This window comes from Anguilla rostrata, chromosome 3, assembly GCF_018555375.3.
Source record: "Anguilla rostrata isolate EN2019 chromosome 3, ASM1855537v3, whole genome shotgun sequence".
NCBI lineage: Eukaryota > Metazoa > Chordata > Actinopteri > Anguilliformes > Anguillidae > Anguilla > Anguilla rostrata.
In genome coordinates this window covers 11,709,679-11,731,746 of record NC_057935.1, presented here as the reverse complement: position 1 = coordinate 11,731,746, position 22,068 = coordinate 11,709,679, and the positions used below count along the sequence as shown (strand labels likewise).

At 44.4% G+C, this 22,068-nt stretch overlaps 3 protein-coding genes across 6 annotated transcripts; 2 read left to right on the top strand and 1 right to left on the bottom strand.

Moving 5' to 3' along the window:
- Positions 1 to 1,684: 1,684 nt before the first annotated feature.
- On the top strand, positions 1,685 to 3,998 carry LOC135250148 (phospholipase A and acyltransferase 3-like). The gene is made up of 4 exons (XM_064326155.1): positions 1,685 to 1,822; positions 2,571 to 2,679; positions 2,832 to 3,100; positions 3,233 to 3,998. Exons 1-4 carry the CDS (start codon positions 1,709 to 1,711, stop codon positions 3,353 to 3,355), a joined length of 615 nt encoding a protein of 204 aa, XP_064182225.1. The 5' UTR covers positions 1,685 to 1,708; the 3' UTR covers positions 3,356 to 3,998.
- Positions 3,999 to 4,415: 417 nt separating this feature from the next.
- LOC135250147 (phospholipase A and acyltransferase 3-like) lies at positions 4,416 to 8,374 on the top strand. Of its 2 annotated transcripts, none has more exons than XM_064326153.1 (4): positions 4,416 to 4,547; positions 7,213 to 7,321; positions 7,460 to 7,728; positions 7,861 to 8,374. In XM_064326153.1, exons 1-4 carry the CDS (start codon positions 4,428 to 4,430, stop codon positions 7,981 to 7,983), a joined length of 621 nt encoding a protein of 206 aa, XP_064182223.1. In that variant the 5' UTR covers positions 4,416 to 4,427; the 3' UTR covers positions 7,984 to 8,374. The 2 variants fall into 2 exon arrangements, with proteins under 2 accessions (XP_064182223.1, XP_064182224.1); XM_064326154.1 differs by lacking the exon at positions 4,416 to 4,547 and adding an exon at positions 6,362 to 6,500.
- A 304-nt stretch (positions 8,375 to 8,678) lies between these two features.
- On the bottom strand, positions 8,679 to 21,485 carry scyl1 (SCY1-like, kinase-like 1). Of its 3 annotated transcripts, none has more exons than XM_064326147.1 (18): positions 21,295 to 21,485; positions 19,254 to 19,394; positions 18,508 to 18,630; positions 17,924 to 18,153; positions 17,478 to 17,568; positions 17,025 to 17,180; positions 16,709 to 16,867; positions 16,061 to 16,168; positions 15,765 to 15,878; positions 15,256 to 15,411; positions 14,640 to 14,828; positions 14,176 to 14,251; positions 12,693 to 12,896; positions 11,902 to 12,044; positions 11,515 to 11,613; positions 11,080 to 11,436; positions 10,796 to 10,883; positions 8,679 to 10,344 (listed from the first exon to the last, which is right to left on the bottom strand). In XM_064326147.1, the coding sequence occupies exons 1-18, from the start codon at positions 21,400 to 21,402 to the stop codon at positions 10,220 to 10,222; spliced, it is 2,667 nt and encodes an 888-aa protein (XP_064182217.1). In that variant the 5' UTR covers positions 21,403 to 21,485; the 3' UTR covers positions 8,679 to 10,219. The 3 variants fall into 3 exon arrangements, with proteins under 3 accessions (XP_064182217.1, XP_064182218.1, XP_064182219.1); XM_064326148.1 differs by having other exon boundaries at positions 11,515 to 11,610; XM_064326149.1 differs by having other exon boundaries at positions 11,515 to 11,607.
- Positions 21,486 to 22,068: the final 583 nt, after the last annotated feature.

Genomic DNA, 22,068 nt, shown 5'->3' with positions numbered 1-22,068 from the left:
CTATGTAAAATGGTAATTTATTTGAATAGACTGGAAATGGTTTAGGTTTACATGGGGATTTAAGAAATATCTTAGCTGCTGACATATAGTATCCACTGAAATTATTCTCACCTTTCACCTTTGTTAAAGATTCAAAAAGACTCTAAAGTAATGATGCAATTGCTGAGCTTTATTCATGTTAGGGCATGGAAAATGTTCTACTTTATTAAATATTCACCCTTTTTCTTTGTACCCTCCCTTTGCAAGCAAAATATTACTTCTGATGATTACACCTGCCCCCACCCCGCCATCCCTTTGAACATGCAGACAGCCGAGACTCACAGTACTGGCCACACAGTCCTACAGGAGAGCTAAAACCTATTGGGGGGGCATGTCTGTCATCGCTGATAACAAAACTGACGCAAACAGCCAACACCCACAAATATTGTGTGTAAACGTACTTAAATGAAATCACTCATTAGATTTGTTCAGCTGGTTGCTAGGTTATGATGAGGATAAATACATACTTGTCCTTTCACTATTCTGGTTTTGGACACAATGCTTCACTGAATGCTTCCCGATATTTGTAGATCTAGCTTAAAGCTTAGGTGGTAAAAAAAAATGTCCTACCAATAATGAACAAAACTGATGCTTTGTAAACTACGGCCTGACTATTGAATATTACACATCCAAATCCACTTGACTCCCCTGGACTGCTCAAAACTCTTTTCTATTGTATCTTGATTTGCCATCTTACCATTTGCTTGGGCCAGTTTGCATTATAAACATGTTGTTCTTGGCACGGCTTTAAAAATCTAAGGTGGGACAATGGCAATGTAGCTTTTGTTTCAATCCCCAAGGCTCCCCTTAATTAAAATTACAAGTCAGCCGAATCCCCAACCCCTCTGTCCTCCAGCAAGATGTCCCACTCTGTCAACAGATCCTCCCTTCAGTTATCCTCTTCTCCTTCCCTTTGTCTGCACTTCCAAAACCTCATTCCTCTGTTCGCCCTGCTCTTTTCACCTCAAGTGATCATCCCCCACCCCTCCAAAACCCTTAATCTCTTGGCCAGGTTAGTCCCTCCTACCCACAAACCCCCCCTTCTCTGAACCCCCTAGCCACTTCTACCAGCACGCTCATCACCGTGGCAGCAGATGATGCTCTACGCGACATCCCAGAGAATAAGTCACTCTGTGACCCTCTGATCCCAGCAGTGTCCCAGTTGTATTTGCTGGTCAGGCATGTCCCCCCTGGTAAAGTCACCTCAGAAAGCGATTTTGAGATTTGAGTTTTGCTAATGCCATTTTGTAGCTGAGTGCAATGACTGTTTTGCTATGGGTAGGCAAGAAAAAGGCTAAAGCTGTCTTTTTGGCAGTAATCAGATAATGTAGGACACAAAAGGTGCACATGCTGGTGCTTTGATCAAGTGGGTTCAAAGTAGTGCATGTTACATGTTTATTGTCATTAAAAACACCTAGTTTTTATTTAGCATTCTGATGGCTTTGTATAATAGCTTTATCAATTCTTATTGGGATGGATTGTTATAGGGCTTGTGGGTATAACACGTGAAACAGTCAAACCAGTATGCTGACTTTGAAACATGTTCATTTTCACTTTCAATAATTATCCCTCCCTGCTGAGTGTACTAGGAGCCAATCACATGGTTAATTGTTTACCGAAGGGAGGGTTCTGCACACCTCTAGTGAATTTAATGTAAAAAGGGAAGTCAATGCACTTTCATGCAGTCGTGTACAGGGAGAAAAGCAGCTTTATGTTAGACAGTGAAAGCATTCATAGCCAAATATCTTGTCTGAGAAAGAGTATTGTCATGGCTCCCACTTTGGTAAGTAAATTTACCAACCTTTTTTAAAAACAGAAGTAGGCTAAACCAAACTTGATCATTGACAATCTTTTAGACCTAGAGGTGTTTAACAAGGGAATAATGGTTTTATGAAATTTATAATAAATCAAAACTAAATCTGTAGTAATTCCTTAAGAGGATAAAGTAAATAACACCAATGTTTTACTGTGTACAAGGGTGTAACTAAACATACTGTATTTCCCCGCCAAAGAATTTACTAATCAAACTAGTCAGTATGTTCAGGGGCTATGTTTGTTTTTATTTCACACTGGCAATCAGGATTAAACATGAACATTTTTCCTGGTGTGACCAAATCTGCTGTATCCAATATCAAAGTACATGCTAAGGTATCTATACTCAGCATGTGTGACCTTTAACAAACATGTAACAGAAATATCATTGTTTGCCATAATACTGGGTTCCAGTACAATACATCTGGACTATTTAATCCAGTTTTGTTATTCTTTGAACCGGGCATGTGAGCAAACATTTCATTTATGTTTAATTTACTGAAAATCTTCAATTAATTTTGTATAAAAGAGTAAAAAACACACAAAATTAGGGACTATTGGAGACTAAGGGAACAATCGAAAATGCGAATGGTCACGCAACACAATTCACAAGTGTGACAGTATTAACTTAAAGTGACCTCTGAATATATCAGTGGTTCAGATATAAGTACAAAGTTTGGTTTTTGGTGTATTAAGAGTAATTCCTGCTGTTTTCTCAGTTTGATAAGAAGCCAGAACCTGGGGATTTGATTGAGATTTTTCGGGGCGCCTATCAGCACTGGGCAGTGTACGTTGGAGATGGTTTCATCATCCACCTTGTCCCCCCAAGTAAGACTGCTACTCATGGATCCTAAGTGGGATGTTTCAGAACAGGATGCTATAGAATCACTACATACCAAAGCACAGGGAGCAGTCATTGATGTTTCTGTACAGTTGATTTCTGTGATACTCCTTTACGTCACTCTTTTGCCCCTCCCTAGCTGAGACAGCACAAGCCGGTTCCTTCAGCATGATGTCAGTCACGTGTGACAAGGCCAAGGTGACAAAGGACGAGCTGTGGGCGGTGGTGGGGAATGATGAGTACCGTATCAACAACCTGCTTGATGACAAATACAGACCCAGGAGCCCTAGTGCCATAGTGAGGGAGGCCAAGAGCCTGGTGGGACAGGAGCTGCCATACTGCGTCTTTCAAAGGAACTGTGAGCATTTTGCTACAGAACTGAGATATGGGAAAGCTGAGTCACGACAGGTAAGCCGTACGCGCATATCAGCGCACATTGCTCCAGCCACAGTCCTAAACACGTCACATTACTAGCTCACAAAATTAGTTGTTCTACAACCGTTGTTGCCTAACTCTGTGTGTCAATCTGTGTTTGTGCAGGTGCGCCAGGCTGCGGAGGTAGGAGTAGGAGCGGGAGTGGCTGCTATGATTGGCGTGGGAGTCCTTGCTGTTGCTGCTGCCTACTTTGCAGGCGGGAGCAAAGAAAAGAAGAACAAGCAATAAGCTGAGGGAGCTCACAGAAATGCACAACCAACAAGCCTTAATTGAATTCTGCTCGCGTTGCCATACACTGACCTTTTCCACATCTTTCGGAATGGCAGTTCTGCTCAGATTGTAGATAGCTTCAGATGTCCTAATTTACAAAGTAAATGGCAGGCAGCTAATATAAGAAAACAAATGATTTGAACTAACTGAAAATGAGTGGTTATCACAGTTTCTCACAGAACTTACCTCTGCACATGTGTTTCAGTCCATTCGTATAGAGTCCTGTTGATAAAACCAAAACCTCAGTAAAACTAAAAAAAGAAAATCATTTTATTTAATCTTGCATTTGTTATTAGTTTTTATATGTAATATTAAATATGATTAGCTCAGTATTGGCTGGGGAACTTGATGTGCAGCTCAATAATGGCAGGTTCAGATCCCAGTTTTGAATATCGCTGTTGTATCCTTATACAGGCTATTTAACTGCATTTACTTCAGTAAATATGCAGCGATACTGATCACGTATGAGTTGTGCAAGTCAGTAGACAGTAACAGTAATGATGAAGGGCAGTAATTATGAAACGTGGGGAACAAGATAAGGTCTGTAATCATTCTAGATTAACACGATGGGAAAGTATGTTACTATAAACCTGTAAAACACTAATTCAGATGCATCTCAAATGCAATTATATTTTCACTAAACATTATTATAAATGTTTCACTTAGATTTTTAAAATGTGGGTATTTAGTAAACTTTCACAGTAGACACCCTGTTTAAGCAATAGAAAATAAAATGTAAGTTTTTATTTTCTGCATTAAAATTGTTCATGTTCAAAGAAAGAAAACTGCAGGTAAATTAAAATGCATTAGCAGTCCCCTGTCAATCTGATGTCTTTTAATAGTTTGTACTGTATTTGTAGTATTGTTATAATGTTAATGTTAAAAGATTAATGTAATAAAGAGTGGATTAAATCAACCTGTTTTAGCATTCATTTTCAAACTAACCATAGATTTCTGTGACCCCATTTTAGAGCTTGACAATGATCTTGCAGGACCAAAGTCCTCCTGGCTTTCTATCTTTTTAAATAAAATGGAGACCATTGTGCACATGGTGACAAAAGCAAAATTCACCTGTTTAATTTTTGTTTATCACAGCCAACATACTTGGAGGACCACTGACACTCGAGGCTCAGGGAACATAGCTTCAAAGGTACAAGATCACAGTTTATGCTGTCTACCATAAAACACAAGTCAGTAAAGTGCACATGCCACTGGAAATTACTAGGTCATCACATTACAGCTGACATGGCTGATTCTGTTTTTTTCTATGGTGCCTTCTATGGCAACTATACATGTAACCTCATTGCACATTGACTATGTAAAATGGTAATTTATTTGAATAGACTGGAAATGGTTTAGGTTTACATGGGGATTTAAGAAATATCTTAGCTGCTGACATATAGTATCCACTGAAATTATTCTCACCTTTCGCCTTTGTTAAAGATTCAAAAAGACTCTAAAGTAATGATGCAATTGCTGAGCTTTATTCATGTTAGGGCATGGAAAATGTTCTGCTTTATTAAATATTCACCCTTTTTCTTTGTACCCTCCCTTTGCAAGCAAAATATTACTTCTGATGATTACACCCTGCCCCCCACCCCGCCATCCCTTTGAACATGCAGACAAGCCGGAGACTCACAGTACTGGCCACACAGTCCTACAGGAGAGCTAAAACCTATTGGGGGGGCATGTCTGTCATCGCTGATAACAAAACTGACGCAAACAGCCAACACCCACAAATATTGTGTGTAAACGTACTTAAATGAAATCACTCATTAGATTTGTTCAGCTGGTTGCTAGGTTATGATGAGGATAAATACATACTTGTCCTTTCACTATTCTGGTTTTGGACACAATGCTTCACTGAATGCTTCCCGATATTTGTAGATCTAGCTTAAAGCTTAGGTGGTAAAAAAAAATGTCCTACCAATAATGAACAAAACTGATGCTTTGTAAACTACTGCCTGACTATTGAATATTACACATCCAAATCCACTTGACTCCCCTGGACTGCTCAAAATTCTTTTCTATTGTATCTTGATTTGCCATCTTACCATTTGCTTGGGCCAGTTTGCATTAGAAACATATTGTTCTTGGCACGGCTTTAAAAATCTAAGGTGGGACAATGGCAATGTAGCTTTTGTTTCAATCCCCAAGGCTCCCCTTAATTAAAATTACAAGTCAGCCGAATCCCCAACCCCTCTGTCCTCCAGCAAGATGTCCCACTCTGTCAACAGATCCTCCCTTCAGTTATCCTCTTCTCCTTCCCTTTGTCTGCACTTCCAAAACCTAATTTCTCTGTTCGCCCTGCTCTTTTCACCTCAAGTGATCATCCCCCACCCCTCCAAAACCCTTCATCTCTTGGCCAGGTTAGTCCCTCCTACCCACAAACCCCCCCTATCCTGAACCCCCTAGCCACTTCTACCAGCACCCTCATCACAGTGGCAGCAGATGATGATCTCTGCGACATCCCAGAGAATAAGTCACCCTGTGACCCTCTGACCCCAGCAGTGTCCCAGTTGTATTTGCTGGTCAGGCATGTCCCCCCTGGTAAAGTCACCTCAGAAAGCAATTTTGAGATTTGAGTCTTGCTAATGCCATTATGTAGCTGAGTGCAACGACTGTTTTGCTATGGGTAGGCAAGAAAAAGTCTAAAGCTGTCTTTTTGGCAGTAATCAGATAATGTAGGACACAAAAGGTGCACATGCTGGTGCTTTGATCAAGTGGGTTCAAAGTAGTGCATGTTGCATGTTTATTGTCATTAAAAACACCTAGTTTTTATTTAGCATTCTGATGGCTTTGTATAATAGCTTTATCAATTCTTATTAGGATGGATTGTTATAAGGCTTGTGGGTATAACACGTGAAACAGTCAAACCAGTATGCAGACATTGAAACATTTTCATTTTCTCTTTCAATTCTTATCCCTCTCTGCTGAGTGTACTATGAGCCAATCACGTGGTTAATTGTTTACCGAAGGGAGGGCTCTGCACACCTCTAGTGAATTCGTGTACAGGGAGAAAAGCAGCTTTATGTTAGACAGTGAAAGCATTCATAGCCAAATATCTTGTCTGAAAAAGAGTATTGTCATGGCTCCCACTTTGGTAAGTAAATTTACCAACTTTTATAAAAACAGAAGTAGGCTAAACCAAACTTGATCATTGCCAATCTTTTAGACCTAGAGGTGTTTAACAAGGGAATAATGGTTTTATGAAATTTGTAATAAATCAAAACTAAATCTGTAGTAATTCCTTAAGAGGATAAAGTAAATAACACCAATGTTTTATTGTGTAACTAAACATACTGTATTTCCCAGCCAAAGAATTTACTAATCAAACTAGTCAGTATGTTCAGGGGCTACGTTTGTTTTTATTTCACACTGGCAATCAGGATTAAACATGAAAATTCTTTTTTGGTGTGACCAAATCTGCTGTATATAGGATACATGCTAAGGTATCTATACTCAGCATGTGTGACCTTTAGCAAACATGTAACAGAAATGTCATTGTTTGCCATAATACTGGGCTCCAGTACAATACATCTGGACTATTTAATCCAGTTTTGTTCTTATTCTTTGAACCAGGCATGTGAGCAAACATTTCATTTATGTTTAATTTACTGAAAATATTCAATTAATTTTGTATAAAAGAGTAAAAAAAAAAAAAGGGAACAATCGAAAATGCGAATGGTCACACAACACAATTCACAAGTGTGACAGTATTAACTTAAAGTGACCTCTGAATATATCAGTGGTTCAGATATAAATACAAAGTTTGGTTTTTGGTATATTAAGAGTAATTCCTGCTGTTTTCTCAGTTTGATAAGAAGCCAGAACCTGGGGATTTGATTGAGATTTTTCGGGGCACCTATCAGCACTGGGCAGTGTACGTTGGAGATGGTTTCATCATCCACCTTGTCCCCCCAAGTAAGACTGCCACTCATGGATTCTAGGTGGAATCACTACAAACCAATGCACAGGGAGCTGTCATTGCTGTCTCTGTACAGTTGATTTCTGTGATACTCCGTACGTCACTCTCCTCTCTCATCTCTTGCCCCTCCCTAGCTGAGACAGCACAAGCCGGTTCCTTCAGCATGATGTCAGTCATGTGTGACACGGCCATGGTGACAAAGGACGAGCTGTGGGCGGTGGTGGGGAATGATAAGTACCGTATCAACAATCTGCTTGATGACAAATACAGACCCAGGAGCCCTAGTGCCATAGTGAGGGAGGCCAAGAGCCTGGTGGGACATGAGCTGCCATACAGTGTCTTTCAATGGAACTGTGAGCATTTTGTCACAGAACTGAGATATGGGAAAGCTGAGTCACGACAGGTAAGCCATACGCGCATATCAGCGCACATTGCTCCAGCCACAATCCTTAACACGTCACATTTCTAGCTCACAAAATTAGTTGTTCTACAACCATTGTTGCCTAACTCTGTGTGTCAATCTGTGTTTGTGCAGGTGCGCCAGGCTGCGGAGGTAGGAGTAGGAGCAGGAGTGGCTGCTATGATTGGCGTGGGAGTCCTTGCTGTTGCTGCTGCCTACTTTGCAGGCGGGAGCAAAGAAAAGAAGAACAAGCAATAAGCTGAGGGAGCTCACAGAAATGCACAACCAACAAGCCTTAATTGAATCCTGCTCGTGTTGCCATACGCTGATCTTTTCCACAGCTCCAGGAATGTCCACACATGTAACTTCAGATATCCTATTTTACAAAATAAGTGACAGGCAGCTAAAACAAGGAAATAAATAGTTTGCAAAGACTGACAGTGAGTGGCTATCATGGTTGCTCACATAACTTACCTCTGCTCCTGTGATTCAGTCTGTCGGTATAGAATCCTGTTGATAAAACCTCAATAAAAAAATAAAGATTTTCATGCAGTATTTGCTATTAGTTTTTACAAATATGGAATATAATTAGCTCAGTAGTGGATAGAAAACATAATGTGCAACTCAATAAAAGCAGGTTGAAATTTCAGTTTGAGTATCTCTGTCATGTCCTCATACAGGCTATTTAACTGCAATGACTTTAGCAAATATGTAGCGATGTATTGTAAACTTCATACAGCCTTCTTTGCTCATCATTATAGAGGGTTTAACAAAGATGTCAGTTAAAGAATTATTTCTTTCTGAAGTGGCTTGTCTCTAACAAATTCAGTGGCAGGGGACCAAGATATGAACATATTTGAATGTGCATGAGTGATTAGTTTTACTTTAATCTAAACTGAATAAACCTTAAGGCTAAATGCGTAGCTCTGACAAATAGACTAATGGACTCAAACCAGACAACACAATGATTTATTTTTTTGGTTAGCTCTGTGGGTCCCTTCATTTTAGATAAATATAACAGCCATTTTGTCATTTTGACTGAGTGACTAGAATACAGACATAGTCCTGACTCCTGATTTCAGTTAGAAAGCCACCTGCTACTTACATATGCTGCGGTACACCTGTACATACCTCCTGAGCCTAGCTCACCAGTAATGCCTCACATTGACATGTAACATGATAAACTGTGAACACTGGTGAGTTGGAACAAAAGAGACAGCCTTCTGATCGTGTTACAGTTATATTTTGTATGTACACATGTGCATAACATAATTTTGTATTTATTTAAAACTCAGCTGATTCCTGATTCCAGCCCATTCCTGATTGTGCCCTGCTCAAAAACTCTTTTTACTCAATATTCTCCGTAAAAAGCAGTCAAAACACCAAAGAATCATCCCTCTTTATACTCTGATTCAAGAGAATACAACAGTGTCACTGAGAAGGCACAGTCCAATACTTCACACTTGTAGGCCTGCCTAGACCTCTTCACAGTCATATTTGTAAAAGTAAACCACCCGCCGCACACAGCTGGTTTAACTACAGACACCAGCATTATGCATATAGACATATCCAGAAATCTAGCTCAGTGACATGCATTCCAACACACTCATGCACAAAATTTCCCACGTGTCCCTCTTGAACTTGAGCAGTGTTGCAGCGGTTAGCGTCCGTGTCGTAGCAGTACACTCAGTCCCCCACAGATGCAATATCCACCCCGACAGCATCCAATCCATTGCAGCGCTCCCAGTATAAGACCTACAGTAATAAAGTCACTGAAGCAGCACTTTGCCCAAATGGTGAAGTGTGAAGTGTGGTTGCTGCTGAGGAGTTAAGGCAAATCTTCTCCAAAATGCATGGCGCTTCAAGTGCATATGCATTGAAACATACATACAGTATACACAATATATATTCATAGAAATTTTTCATTTTAATCCTCGTCTCACATGGACATATATACCTATTTACACTTTACAACTAGAATATGTATGTATAAAAAAAAAAAAAAAACATAAAAGGAAACTGTAATGCATGACTGCTTTTCACGGTTCAAGTTGGGGGTGACTCCTCTCCTTTCTTGGTCAACATCAGGGAACTGGTGTAAACCTCCTTCCGTCTCTCAAAATGAAAAGATCAGGCCCATCCCCCCCTCTCCGTCTCTGGCAATGCTTCCATTACACTACAGTACACTGCATTCAGTGTATGCATTTTCTGAACTTTTCTTGGCAAAAAGAATTTATGGAACCGACACCATCAGAGTTAAATATGAAATAATCTCCCCCCCTCCTCCCACAATACCAAGTCTGTATCATGGTTCTTCCACATCAACTCTTCAAGTCTTTGTTCTAGTACCTCTACTGGAAACAGCCATTGGTGGCATGCTGGACCATGGACATAAAGCCTCAAACCTCACTCTCTGGCTTAATCTCAGGGATTTGGGCGCCAGGAGTCTCGCTCCCCTGCACCCCTGTGCCCCTGCGCCCCGTCGCCGTCCCGCTCAGTCCAGCTTGCGGGCACCGAGTTTAAGAGGACCCTTGGCCGCCTTGCGCTCCGCCCGCTTGGCCTCCAGCTCCTTCCTGCGCTCCTCGCGCTTCTTCTTGGCCAGCTCGGCCTTGCTGAGGCCTGCGGAGAGACGCGCTCGTCACTGCCACGGCCTAGGCCTCTAACGAGCTTAACAATCACTCCTCTACTCCTTACTTCCAGTGTGTAATAAAAACAAACGCAGCCCCTGAACAAACTGACTAGTCTGATTAGTAAATTCCTCGGTGGGGAAATACAGTACATTTAGTTACACCCTTGTGCACAACATGCGGGCAAGCCAGAGGCCACGCCTCCCGCTACGGGCCACACTGTCCCCACACGGGAGAGCCGAAACCTATCGGGGAGGCAAGTCGTGGTTGACCAATGCCAGGCTCAAAGATCTAACCATGACTGGGACACAACTGCATTCATTTTTTTCTTTTTACACTTTCTTGTAAGGTAAATAAATGCTTAGTTAAAGCTCAAGGTTTGAGGACTTGAGGGATCAAGACGTACTTATTTACTCTTTGATCTTTACTGGATCAGTACTTACCCTGATCACCGTCCAGCGACTCCCAGTTTTCGTCTGTTCCCCAGTCCCCCGACGGGTCTCCTCCCCAGCCTTCTTCACTTTTCTGTGGCTACATGCGAGGTAAAACACGAAAAAGACAAATTTATGCCATGGTTCAATAGATCTGTAAAACCATGCACAACCTGCGCAACACTGTTCAGTGACTTCAAGTGAGTGCTGAGCTGTCATCCTCGACCTCTCCAAAACCCTTCATTTCTTTGCCAGGTTAGTCCCTCTACCCCCCCGAACACCAGCACCCTCCTCACCGCGGCAGCAGATGGCGCTCTCTGCGACATCCCAGAGAACAAGTCGCTCTGTGACCCTCTGGCCCCAGAAGTGTCCCAGTTGTACTCGCTGGTCAGGCGTGTCCCCTCCGGTAAAGTTGCGGACGTTGCAGTGTGGCCCTTTGGTGCAGATGCTGCAGACTCATGCAGAGTAGGAGAAAAACTGTCCCCCATCTCGCCATCTTCCTCCCAGTCGTTGCCCCAGCCCTCGTCGCCGGGAGAGCTCTGACCCTGGCCGTCAGCTTCTTTCTCATTGGACCAGCTGTCATCTGCATCCCAACCGGAGCTGCTCCAATCAGAGCTCTGCTTCTTCACCGCATCAGAGGTAGTCCTGCCCACCTATAGGGATAGAGGATTTTTACCACCATGTTCTGTACTATTCCATATCCTTTTAAAATAAAATTTTAAGTGACATACCCGTTTATCATTTGGCTTTTTTTTGACTGACGACACTGCTGACCAATCAGAAGAATTCCAGTCATCAGGTTCAGCCTGTGCTTTGGATTGTTCCTGCTCCTTAATAAAAATAAAAATAACTGAGGCAAGCTATAAATAGACAGAATTCAAGTACAAGTGACTAACTACAACCACAACCAATCTCTCCTCACCATTCACAGTAGCCTCTCCCCAACACATTCAACACTTCTCCTTGGGCCAGGCACTGATTATAACAATACCTTCAAATATTTCCTTCTTAAAGTGTACTGGAATGTGGGATAAACACGTTACAGTAAATAGTTCTTATTGATAAAAAAAAAATGTTTAATACTACATAATCTATGATGTCCCACTCCAATTAATCACCTCCAAACTCCCCCAGTCCTCATCGTCCCAACGCTCTTCAGGAGTCTCCTCCACTTTCTCTTCCGCTTTTGAGGCATCCGATTGGTTGCTGAGGGCAGAAGGGGCGGGGTTTGAGCCAGCTGCGTCAGTCTTTGTGGCGGGGCCTGAGTGTGGACAGAGAGAACCAGGTGCAAGCAGTCATCAGCCATCCAGCATTCATTTACATGCGTGCAACTGTGACAGACTCATGCAAAAACCACGCTGCAACCTCGCAAGAAACTGGCCAGACCTCCCACACACACCAGTTTTGCTTTGCATGACTTTTACATTTCTCTTTAAAGGCCAACATGAGATTTTCTTAAATGTACTGCTGATAAAATGACTAAAGGTTATTTTAGTGGTAATCTAATTCACACAGAACCGTGCATGGCACTGAAGGGAGAGAAGTGTTTATGATTCATTACTAAAAGGGGGAAAAATAATATGGTGAGTGTGGACACTCTTGGCAATGGCCAAAGACTTTGGCAGTGGTGACAAAGTACGAGTTGATTTTTTTTAGCAATGTCAGCACAAAGACATTGTTAGGCTCAATAGGAAATGACATCAGATCAGCATTTTAGCATATTTCAAAAATTAAATAAAACAAATACATTTATAAATAAATAAAACATTCAAGGATCTCATAATTTTGACCAGAAGTGCAGAATAAAAATTAAGCCAAAAACTTTTTTTTGAGAATTTTCAATGACGAAAACCCCACAAAAAGGTTTAGTCAGCTGGCAGTAACACGGCTTCGCCCCGGACAGGCTCACCTGGAGCGCCACCCTGAGGAGGGGCGTTTTCAGCAGCGGGTGGGGCCGAAGGCACGTTTTCGGTGGCGCCCGACTCCGGGCCCCCGGGGGCGGTGCGGATGAGTTTGGAGGTGAGCGTGGAGACGCCGGTGACGGCCCACCCGGCCCAGCTGGCCGCCGCCGCCGCCGTCCCCGGCGACTGAGCCGATGATGTCACATCCTTCTCTGGAAAAAGGGGGAACAGCGAGTGATAGTCAGGGGAGGGTTCAATCATCGAAACAGCGCTCGAGCGTTCTCTGAGAGAGAGGAGCGAGGGGAGCGAAGCCAACAGCCACACACATGCATTTCAGTTCAAACCCACTGGCATTTTAGCATCGCCAACACGTTCAGAACGTGAATTTCATTTCATGCACTTTCATTTCATTTCCTGAACAAAGCAAAATACCCAGATCTGTTAAAAAGGAGCTGATCGGTTTAAACTGATATTCACCTGGATTTTATGTTTCTGTGCATCAAAAAAATGTGTTCCTGCTTGTGTGAGACTGTGTAAACAGTGTCCTCTTGTGGCAAAATTGACCCTTTGTCATGCCCCGCACAAATCCTGCTCTCCTTAGTTACTGTTGCTAATTCCATCAAGCTTTTTTCTACAGAAAGCACGTTTCCATGGTACATCTTGAGAAGACCCGTCAGTTATATTCACGTTATCTTTATCAGATTAACCACAGACTACCCCCGTTGTTAATCAAGCAACAACCAAATACATAGTAGTGCACTGAATTTAATTCATTTCACGGTAATCATGGAAAAACCAGCTTTATTTTCCTTACCTGCCTAACAGAGGCTACAGTCACACGATTCGACCAATGCTTATTGTCCTCAATGTGCTCGACCAGCGTGCGCAGAGCTAACTAAGTGCTTCCAGGTAATCAAATCAAATACGCTGTCGTGTCATTTTTATTTCTTTCTCCTTGTGCTCCCACCTCCCTCATAGGTCAGAGGTGTGCAGGCTAGCTACTTTTCTCCTGATGTCACGTTTAGTAGTTAATGGTGCTCCGTAGTCAAGGTTGCCAGCTGCCTCTTTCATTCTCCTATCATTCAGTCAAAATTCCGTATTTGAAATTGTTTTCACAGATGTGAACCTGGCAACAATCCGTAGTTCTTGCAATACATTTTTTTAAAAGGCTGTGCCGAAACTGGCTTGCATTCCCCCTTGGCTGAACAACAGGTTTTCAGTGGGTGGGGTTAACTGGGTGTTAGTTACGTAACAAAAACCATTAGTCCAGTGAAATCTGTTCTACATGTATTAAGTAAATGACACCCTTGCCACGTCAGTGTGGGTAAGGCAAGCAAAGTTGAAAATGCATAAGCGAAAGGACAATCCTCATGCATAGTGTACAATGAATACCACGTGTTGTATAGAGTATGCAGTACTCTGCATCACCACTGTTTAACATTCCACACGAAAATCAGTCCTTTCAATTTTGAAATATAATTTAATCTGTACCCATTTCAGCCAGTTTAGAGGGGTCTTCGGACACCGCCTCCAGCTTCGTCAGGAAACTCTTGATCGCTTTAAATGCCTGAACAGGAGGAGACAGAAATAGCATCATGGATGACATGCCTGGATCCCAGTACATTGTGGGCATAATCGCAATCACCGTTATTAGTCCGTGTAACATAAAATCAATTCCGCATCTTCAAATTCAAGTTGAACACCCACTGTGGGATTCACAGCGGCTCAGACATTCCGAACGAGCAAGCACGAAAGCACAGGCGTGCGGTGATGAGCGCTGTCGGAAAGCCGCCCTGCTGCCCTGGTCTCTCACACCCTTCTCGGGGTCCACAGTGGGGAGAAGGCCCCCTGCTCACCTGGTCTCTCACGCTCTTGTGGGGAGAAGGCCCCCTGCTCACCTGCTCTCTCACGCCCTTGTCTGGGTCCACAGTGGGGAGAAAGCCCCCCCTGCTCACCTGGTCTCTCACGCTCTTGTCGGGGTCCATGGTGAGGGTGCAGAGGGTGGGCAGCACGCGGGCGGCGCTCTCCGCCATGCTGTAGTAGTTGTGCGTGGCGGCGAAGCCCAGGACGCCGGCGGCCCGAGAGGCGGGGAAGGGGTCCTTAGTGGCCCTGGAGAAGGCCGAGATCAGCACACGCTGCCGGGTCTGTGTACGGATGAAGGCGGGGGGGGATGATGAGAGGGGAGGAGGGAGAGGGAGAGAGACGGGAGGAGGGAGAGGGAGAGAGAGAGGGGGAGAGAGGAGAGAGAGAGGGGAGAGAGAGTGGGGAGGAGGACAGACAGAGAGGGGGGGGAGCGGTAGAGAGAGAGAGTGAGAGAGAGAGAAGGGGGAGGAGGAGGAGAGGTAAAGGTCACATGAACAAGAACACGTGGAAAGAAAAGGAAAAGGAAGGTAAGATGAATGTTTTCAAGTCACTTTGGAAGACATCAAAATATCTTTGTGCTCCTTGACTAGGCATTCTAAATGGGATACCTGCTAGTGCTTGTCTAAAGGCAACATGTCTGCTTTGACTTGACTGTGTGTGTGTGTGTGTGTGTGTGTGGAGGGGGGGCGGGGCAGGGGGGGCACTTACACCAGCATTGAGGTAGGGGGCGATCTTGCCCAGGCAGACGGTGGTATTGCACCGTATGGGGCCCTGGTCGTCTCTGGCCTGCAGCCGGGCAAAGTGGCGCATCAGCTCCTGGTTCAGGTTGGTCTCGTTCAGCTTGGGAGCCAGCAGCAGCATGGACTGAAAAGCAGAGGAAGCGGGGTTACCGGCAGGGACGAACGCGGCCTTCTGCGTTTCGCTGAGGAAGCGGGGTTACACTCACTCGCACAGTCTCCTGCGCTTCAACGCTCACCGGCGTCAGTTATGAGATCATCGCCAAGCGGCTGTGTATAATATAGCAAAAAACCTAATAACGTAATTGATAACCTAAACTAGCTAAAATAGCTGGCTATTAATGTGCCAGCCGTGAAATTTCGGGAGCTCTAAGAACACAGAAATGTGTGTATCGGCTGAACTATTTCACTTCTGTAAGAAGGCAAGCGAGTGTGTGTGTGTGAGTGTCTGTGTGTGTGTGTGCATGTCTGCGTCTGCACCTTCACAGTCTGCTCCCGGATAGCAGGGTTGGTGTCTGTGAAGCCGTGGACGACGTGAGGGAATATCTGGGAATTCACAGCAGCTTCGTTCAGATACTGGATGAACTGCTCCATCTGAGGAGAAACAGAAGGAAAAGAGAGAGAGAGGGAGGGTGTGAGAGAGCGAGGGGGGGGGCGTTGAGATGGCGAAGGTCATTTTCACGGCCGCTCTTCTCCATATCCGCCCTGCCTGGACAGCGGCGCCGAGGCGCGGCGGCTATCCGCCCGAGCGATAGCGGCGTCTCTGGGAGCCTGACCTGCTGCAGCAGCCGTATCCGCATGGCGCGGTCCGTGGAGGAGAACATCTTCACGATGACCGGGATGATCTTCTGCTGGTACTCCTCAGGACTCAGGAACTTACCCACCTGGAGCGGAGGAATCACACTGACTCAAACAGAAACGACAAAAGACAGAACAACCAGACGAAAGAAACAAGCACGGAACGTTCCAGAAGGGCACCCCCCCCCCCCCACCTCATTGATATTTTAGGAATTTAACAGACACTCTCACCCAGAGTGACTTGCACAACTTTCATTTTTTCACCATAGAATCCATTTATATAGCCAGATAAAGGGGCGACATAGCTCAGGAGGTAAGAGCGGTTGTCTGGCAGTCGGAGGGTTGCCGGTTCGATCCCCCACCCTGGGCATGTCGAAGTGTCCCTGAGCAAGACACCTAACCCCTAATTGCTCTGGTGAATGCGAGGCATCAATTGTAAAGCGATTTGGATAAAAGCGCTATATAAATGCAGTCCATTTACCATTTACCAGATATATATACGGACACAATTCAGTTGTTGTTCAAAGGGAGAATGACAGTGCCCTGTTTGGGGACTGGCCCTGCAACTTTTGGAGCACAAGTCCTGTTCCTTAGCCACCACTCTAGACTGCCAGTGCCACACTCACCTTAAAGAGAGGGGTGAGGACCACAGCGCCGGCATTGCCAAACTCAAAAGCAGTGAGCAGCTGTGGCAGCACCTTGTGGCGGCAGAAATCCTCAGGGAAGGAGTCCAGGTTCTCACTCAGGTCCTGGAAGAACTGCTGCTTCTCTGCAGGGTCTTTAATCTGGTACAAGGCGCACACAGACATAAACACACACACACACACAGATAAACAGAGACATACAGACAGACACAAACACAGCATTGTTATTTGCAGCACAGCAGATTACCGTGCATGTACCTGACGCACTGTAGAGTGCAGGGACGGACAGCGCTCCTACCTGGATCTCCTCCAGGAAGAGGTTGCTCTCCACAAAGCTGTTGCAGAGGAAGCCGCCCGGGGAGCGGCAGTTCTGCAGGAACCGAGCGGGGTTGGGCCGGACCTTGGGGTTCGCCCCCACCAGCTCACAGTAGTGCGGGACCAGCTGCTTGGGAATCTGGGGAGAGGTACATGAATGAAAACCAAACTTCATCTCCCTTCGGTATGTCACTCATTACCATGCAAACAAATAAGTCATAAACTCATTAAGGGGCCACTCAAAACGCGACTCGAAGCTTAACCGAAATAGCATCAAAGCTTCACCAGCCGGTACAGAATGGAACTGGAACTGAAACTCCACCTGGACGCACATCCCATTAGCGGAGCACAGTTCCAGGGCACAGTTCCGCCTCTTACCACCCACAGCCACCCGGCTCATCTTCCCAGACTTGCATCTTGCTCTAATGAAAGTTACCTTGCCCAGGGAGCGCAGGGAGGAGGCGCGAGGGAGCGGTCCGTTGAACACCTCCCAGATGAGGCAGCCCAGTCTCCACACGTCCGCAGACCTGCGAGAGACACCGCCAAATGTAACATTCTACGCCCAACGTATTTACTTCCGCCTAAAAGTTACCCAGCTGATTTAACAGTGACAATGAATACTGACCACATAAAGATTGATAACAATGCAATATTCAAACAGGAACAGGAATGCGATACCGTGCGCCAGTGAACAAACTGAAGTCAGTGTTTAAACAGGAACTCGATGAGGTAATGTGCGTCAGCGAACAAACTGAAGACAGTATTTAAATAGGAGCTCTATCTGGGGAGTTGCTGTATAGTGACAGACCTGCTGAGAAACATCACAGACACGGTCAACTATGAGCACTGAAACCACTGGAACAGGCCGGCCCCCTCTCTCACCACTGCTCCCCAGCCGCCTTCCCGCCGCTGCTGAGGCTCTCGGGGGGGTCGTACTTCTCCAGGTCAGGGCTGACCTTCCTCTGCGGCGGCGAGGGCGAGGGGTCACCCACTGAAGTCACATGATCCAGCCCCCCCAGCTTCCACTCCCCTGCCCGGTCCACGAAAACCGACCACACGCCCAGGTTGTTGTGGAGGAGGCGGCAGTCGTTGACCAGGAAGCACAGGGCTTTCTGAAGAGCGAGAGACACGAGGAGGACAAGAACGCAGGAGGGGAGGAAGAGTGGAAGAAAGGAGAAGAGCAGAAGATGAAATAGTTGCAAAGGGTTGCAAAGCACATAATGGATGAGAGTGAGCGAAGGGTAGATGAGAAAAATGATGATTATTATTATTATTATTTATATAGCACATTGTCACACAATGAGCTGCAGCCAATAGTGTTTTAATAGAGAAAGAGACTTGTTTCTTGTCCACCAACACAAGTTCAGTGATAAAAACAGCAATTAATTTTAAATGAAGACACATTAACACCCTTTACACTCCCCCTCAAAGTCTCCATCCATGCCTCTTGGACCCCTTTTACTCACGAGGATCTGGTGCAGGCCCCAGGACACCTCCAGTTCCCCAGACCCCCCCCGCTCCGCCTGCGCTTTCAGGTGGGTGGCGAGAGGAGTCACTGGCTCGGTGACCAGGTACAAGCACTTCTCTGTCTGCAATCCCCAAACACAGAGGGAGCGTTGTCAGCACAGAGATAAATCAATGGACAACACGAATCCACGCAAGATTCAGTACTTCATTTAAGGGGGCTAAGGCTAACACGTAAGTTAGTGCCTATGGTGTTTCTAGAACTGGTCCTCTCACACTAGGGGCAGTGATTAATGCAGGGGTGCTACCTGGAAGCTCTCTGAACACTCACCTCGAGCTGAATGAGAAAATGCATGGGGAACAAATGCAGGGGAAATTAAGACCCTGGGCTGAACTCGGACAGCCGTCCAACCCGTGTTGTGTTCTCAACACAGAACGGAAGGTAATTTGAAACTACAGCACAGCGTTAAATTCCAGAAAATATGCAAATAATTACTGGATAAATCGTTAACAAAATCCCTGAGGAAACTCATTACAGTGCTGCCAATTCTGTCTACCAACAGGCGGGTAGATAAAATCGCATGACTGTCAAATGTCTTACAATGTCAACATAGGTCATTTATTGTACCTCTATATTACACAGGCTATCTTAGGCGGATGTGAGAAATGTCCAGTTACCGCGTATATGCAAGATCCTCGAGTCAGCATTAGCAAAGTAAGAGCCGGATCCAAGCCACCCATCGCTCACCTCCAGCCCGTCCACGTAGCACAGGATGTTGGGGTGCCTCAGGGTCTTCATGCGTTTGAAAGCGGCCTTGGCCAGCACGGTCTGGTCCTCTGCGCCCGCGGTCACCTCGAAGACAAACACTGACACCGGCTCACCAGTGGTCTGCAGAGGGAAGAGAGGCCCGTGTCAGGAAAACCTTTCCAAACGGCATCTCTCCGGCCATACAAATGCCATCTCTCCTGCCTTACAAATGGCATTTGTGATTTTAAAACAAACCCAAAAAGCCCGGCGTGAACACTGAGTTTTTAATATGGCTAAAAGGGGAACCTGGAAAATAAGCTGACACTGTGATTATGAGAAAAGAGAGAGCGTGAAGACAGTCTGTAGGGAACAATCTATGAACTGACACTCATCAGGCATTTCAGGAAAACTCCTTCAGACGCCTTCCATGTACCCCATTCTGAGTTCCAGCTTCTCCCCTTATGCAAGCGATACAAGATCCGTCAGCACAGGCTGAACACATAAAAGCACTCATTCAACCCCCTGTCAATCAAAACACTGTCACACCAGTAGGTGAGTGACTGGGTGAGACCATAAGCAAAACAGTGAGTATAGGAAAGGAAGGCCATTTGATGAAAAAGGTTGGACAAGGCATTTGTTTATGCATGTGTCTGTTTATTACGCATTATTTTTATGCAGCAGCATTATGTTCAAAAAATCTATTTCCCCTTGGGGATACAAAATATAATAATAATAGTAACTATTATTATTATTATTATTATTATTATTATTATTATTAGTGTTGTTGCTGTTGGTAAGGACTATGTATAATGTAATTCATGTAGATGTTTCAACCAAAACATACCCAAAAATACATTGAGGTGATTTTCAGAATCAAAAGATGGTGATGGGGTCACATCAATTTTTGAAAACTAGCTATCATCAAGCAGCTGGAACCACACACTTGCCACCCTAACCAAAGGGCACTGCATATATGCTGAAAATTGCACACCCTCATCAACTCATTTGGAGGTCATCTATGTGGCTCTCGGACATTTTTTTCAAATAGGTATTCAACAATATTCTACGTGTGTATGTCGCATTTAGAACTGGTACAAAAATGCAGTTTTTAGGTTTGCTGTCATCAGCAGGATACAGCAAAAATACTACTTACAGACGATTAGTGCAGTGTCACTTCATCCTAGGATTATGCAGATTATGCAGTTTGAGAAATTCAAAATCCATATTTTAGCACTAGTAAATTAGCGAATACCAAGCCGGCAGCTGTATTGAGCAAATGTATTATAACGTTAACAGTGGAACCTAGCAGTTCCGGCAATCTTAATATTACATAATATGCGGAATATGTCAGTGCCCATTCCTGCAAAACTTGGAAAATGAATATTTAGCCTAAGTGCAAGTTAGGCCTAATGGTTTTGTGGTTAACGGCATACAGTACTGAATTTGCACCATAACGAAGGCAGGGTTGCTAGTCGGTCAAATTAAATTATGACAGCTTCGTAACAGCTAACGTTCGCTACTTAACGCAAACGTCACCTCCCAAGAAAGCGAAAATGTATATTTCCTGAGATATATTGGGTGTGACACATTATTAAAACACTTGGAATTGTTTAATGTAATAATATCAAGCGAAATGGGAAGATATTCGGAAAACAAAATAAAACAACACTGAAAAACAGCCTGTTTATAACAACGATTAGCTTGTATTTGAGCATCCTAGGGAGCGACGTGGCGAGAGGACGTGTCTATGCCGGATAGGTAACTTCATGTTACCGCTCAGGTGAAATAAATCATAGAATGACTTTTTGATATCACTTGATGACTAAATGAAGTACTTAGTATTGTTGCCATTGGTATATCGCTTGTAGCGTTTTAATGACAACTAATGCTTGGACAAAACCTACAACACCAGTTCTAATCTGGCGACTCATACTCAGTTGTGCTTTGTAACTGACACCGAGGACTCGAGAAAGCAAGGCCTAATTTAGCCGGCTACCCAAGTTAACGTTACAAATGTAATTCATGTGAGGCAACGTCTTACCTTTCGCTTGCCTCGGTGGAGGGTCCATATTCCTGACGCCTCCTGGGTCTCTGGTAATATTTCATAATTGAAGTCTTTAACCGGATCCCTTGCGAAAAACGACCACATATTGCCTCTTTGCCAGCCCGCATCAAAACATGCAGCAACAAAAGAAAGCGTCTGCACTCACGCAGTTGACGCAGTCGCCGCTGGGGGAGCACGGGGTTAAAAACAGCAGCATTGTTACTGCAGTGAGCCATTAGAGGGAGTCCACATCGTATTTGTTACATTTGTTACCATTTGTTATAGAAAACTCTATGGGGCTATTATTGTAGTAGAATTATTTGCAAATGCGTACTAGCCCCATGAAAGTCCCTAAATACTTTCACTGGGTGGGGTGTTAAATCAACGGGGAAAGAGGATGGTATGTGGAAGTTAACGTAGCAATGTATTTTTCAGTGGGAGGGCTACATCAAACTGGGTGGACATTTAGCATCATGATGAGTCGAGAAAGGATGAACATAATATGTAAGCTCTCCAAGTTCTAGTTTCAAAAATGAGTTGCTTTATAGGCTAGTGCTTTATCATTTTTACATGGTCAATATTTATTGGCATTGTTAAATGAGACACATGGCTCAGGAGGTAAGAGTGATTGTCTGGCAGTCGGAGGGTTGCCGGTTCAAACCCCGTCCTGGGCGTGTCGAAGTGTCCTTGAGAAAGACACCTAACCCCTAACTGCTCTGGCGAATGAGAGGCATCAGTTGTAAAGCGCTTTGGATAAAAGCACTATATAAA

Excerpts from the sequence above, each read along its gene's own strand:
- scyl1 (XM_064326147.1), bottom strand. The coding sequence starts at position 21,402 with ATGTGGTCGTTTTTCGCAAGGGATCCGGTTAAAGACTTCAATTATGAA. Across the intron at positions 16,868-17,024 it reads TCTTCCTGGAGGAGATCCAG|ATTAAAGACCCTGCAGAGAA; the intron begins GTAGGAGCGCTG and ends GCCTTGTACCAG. Across the intron at positions 12,045-12,692 it reads TCCTCAGGGTGGCGCTCCAG|GCCCCGCCACAAAGACTGAC; the intron begins GTGAGCCTGTCC and ends GTCCACACTCAG.
- LOC135250147 (XM_064326153.1), top strand. The coding sequence starts at position 4,428 with ATGGAGACCATTGTGCACATGGTGACAAAAGCAAAATTCACCTGTTTA. Across the intron at positions 4,548-7,212 it reads CAGGGAACATAGCTTCAAAG|TTTGATAAGAAGCCAGAACC; the intron begins GTACAAGATCAC and ends CTGTTTTCTCAG. Across the intron at positions 7,322-7,459 it reads CATCCACCTTGTCCCCCCAA|CTGAGACAGCACAAGCCGGT; the intron begins GTAAGACTGCCA and ends GCCCCTCCCTAG.
- LOC135250148 (XM_064326155.1), top strand. The coding sequence starts at position 1,709 with ATGCACTTTCATGCAGTCGTGTACAGGGAGAAAAGCAGCTTTATGTTA. Across the intron at positions 1,823-2,570 it reads TTGTCATGGCTCCCACTTTG|TTTGATAAGAAGCCAGAACC; the intron begins GTAAGTAAATTT and ends CTGTTTTCTCAG. Across the intron at positions 2,680-2,831 it reads CATCCACCTTGTCCCCCCAA|CTGAGACAGCACAAGCCGGT; the intron begins GTAAGACTGCTA and ends GCCCCTCCCTAG.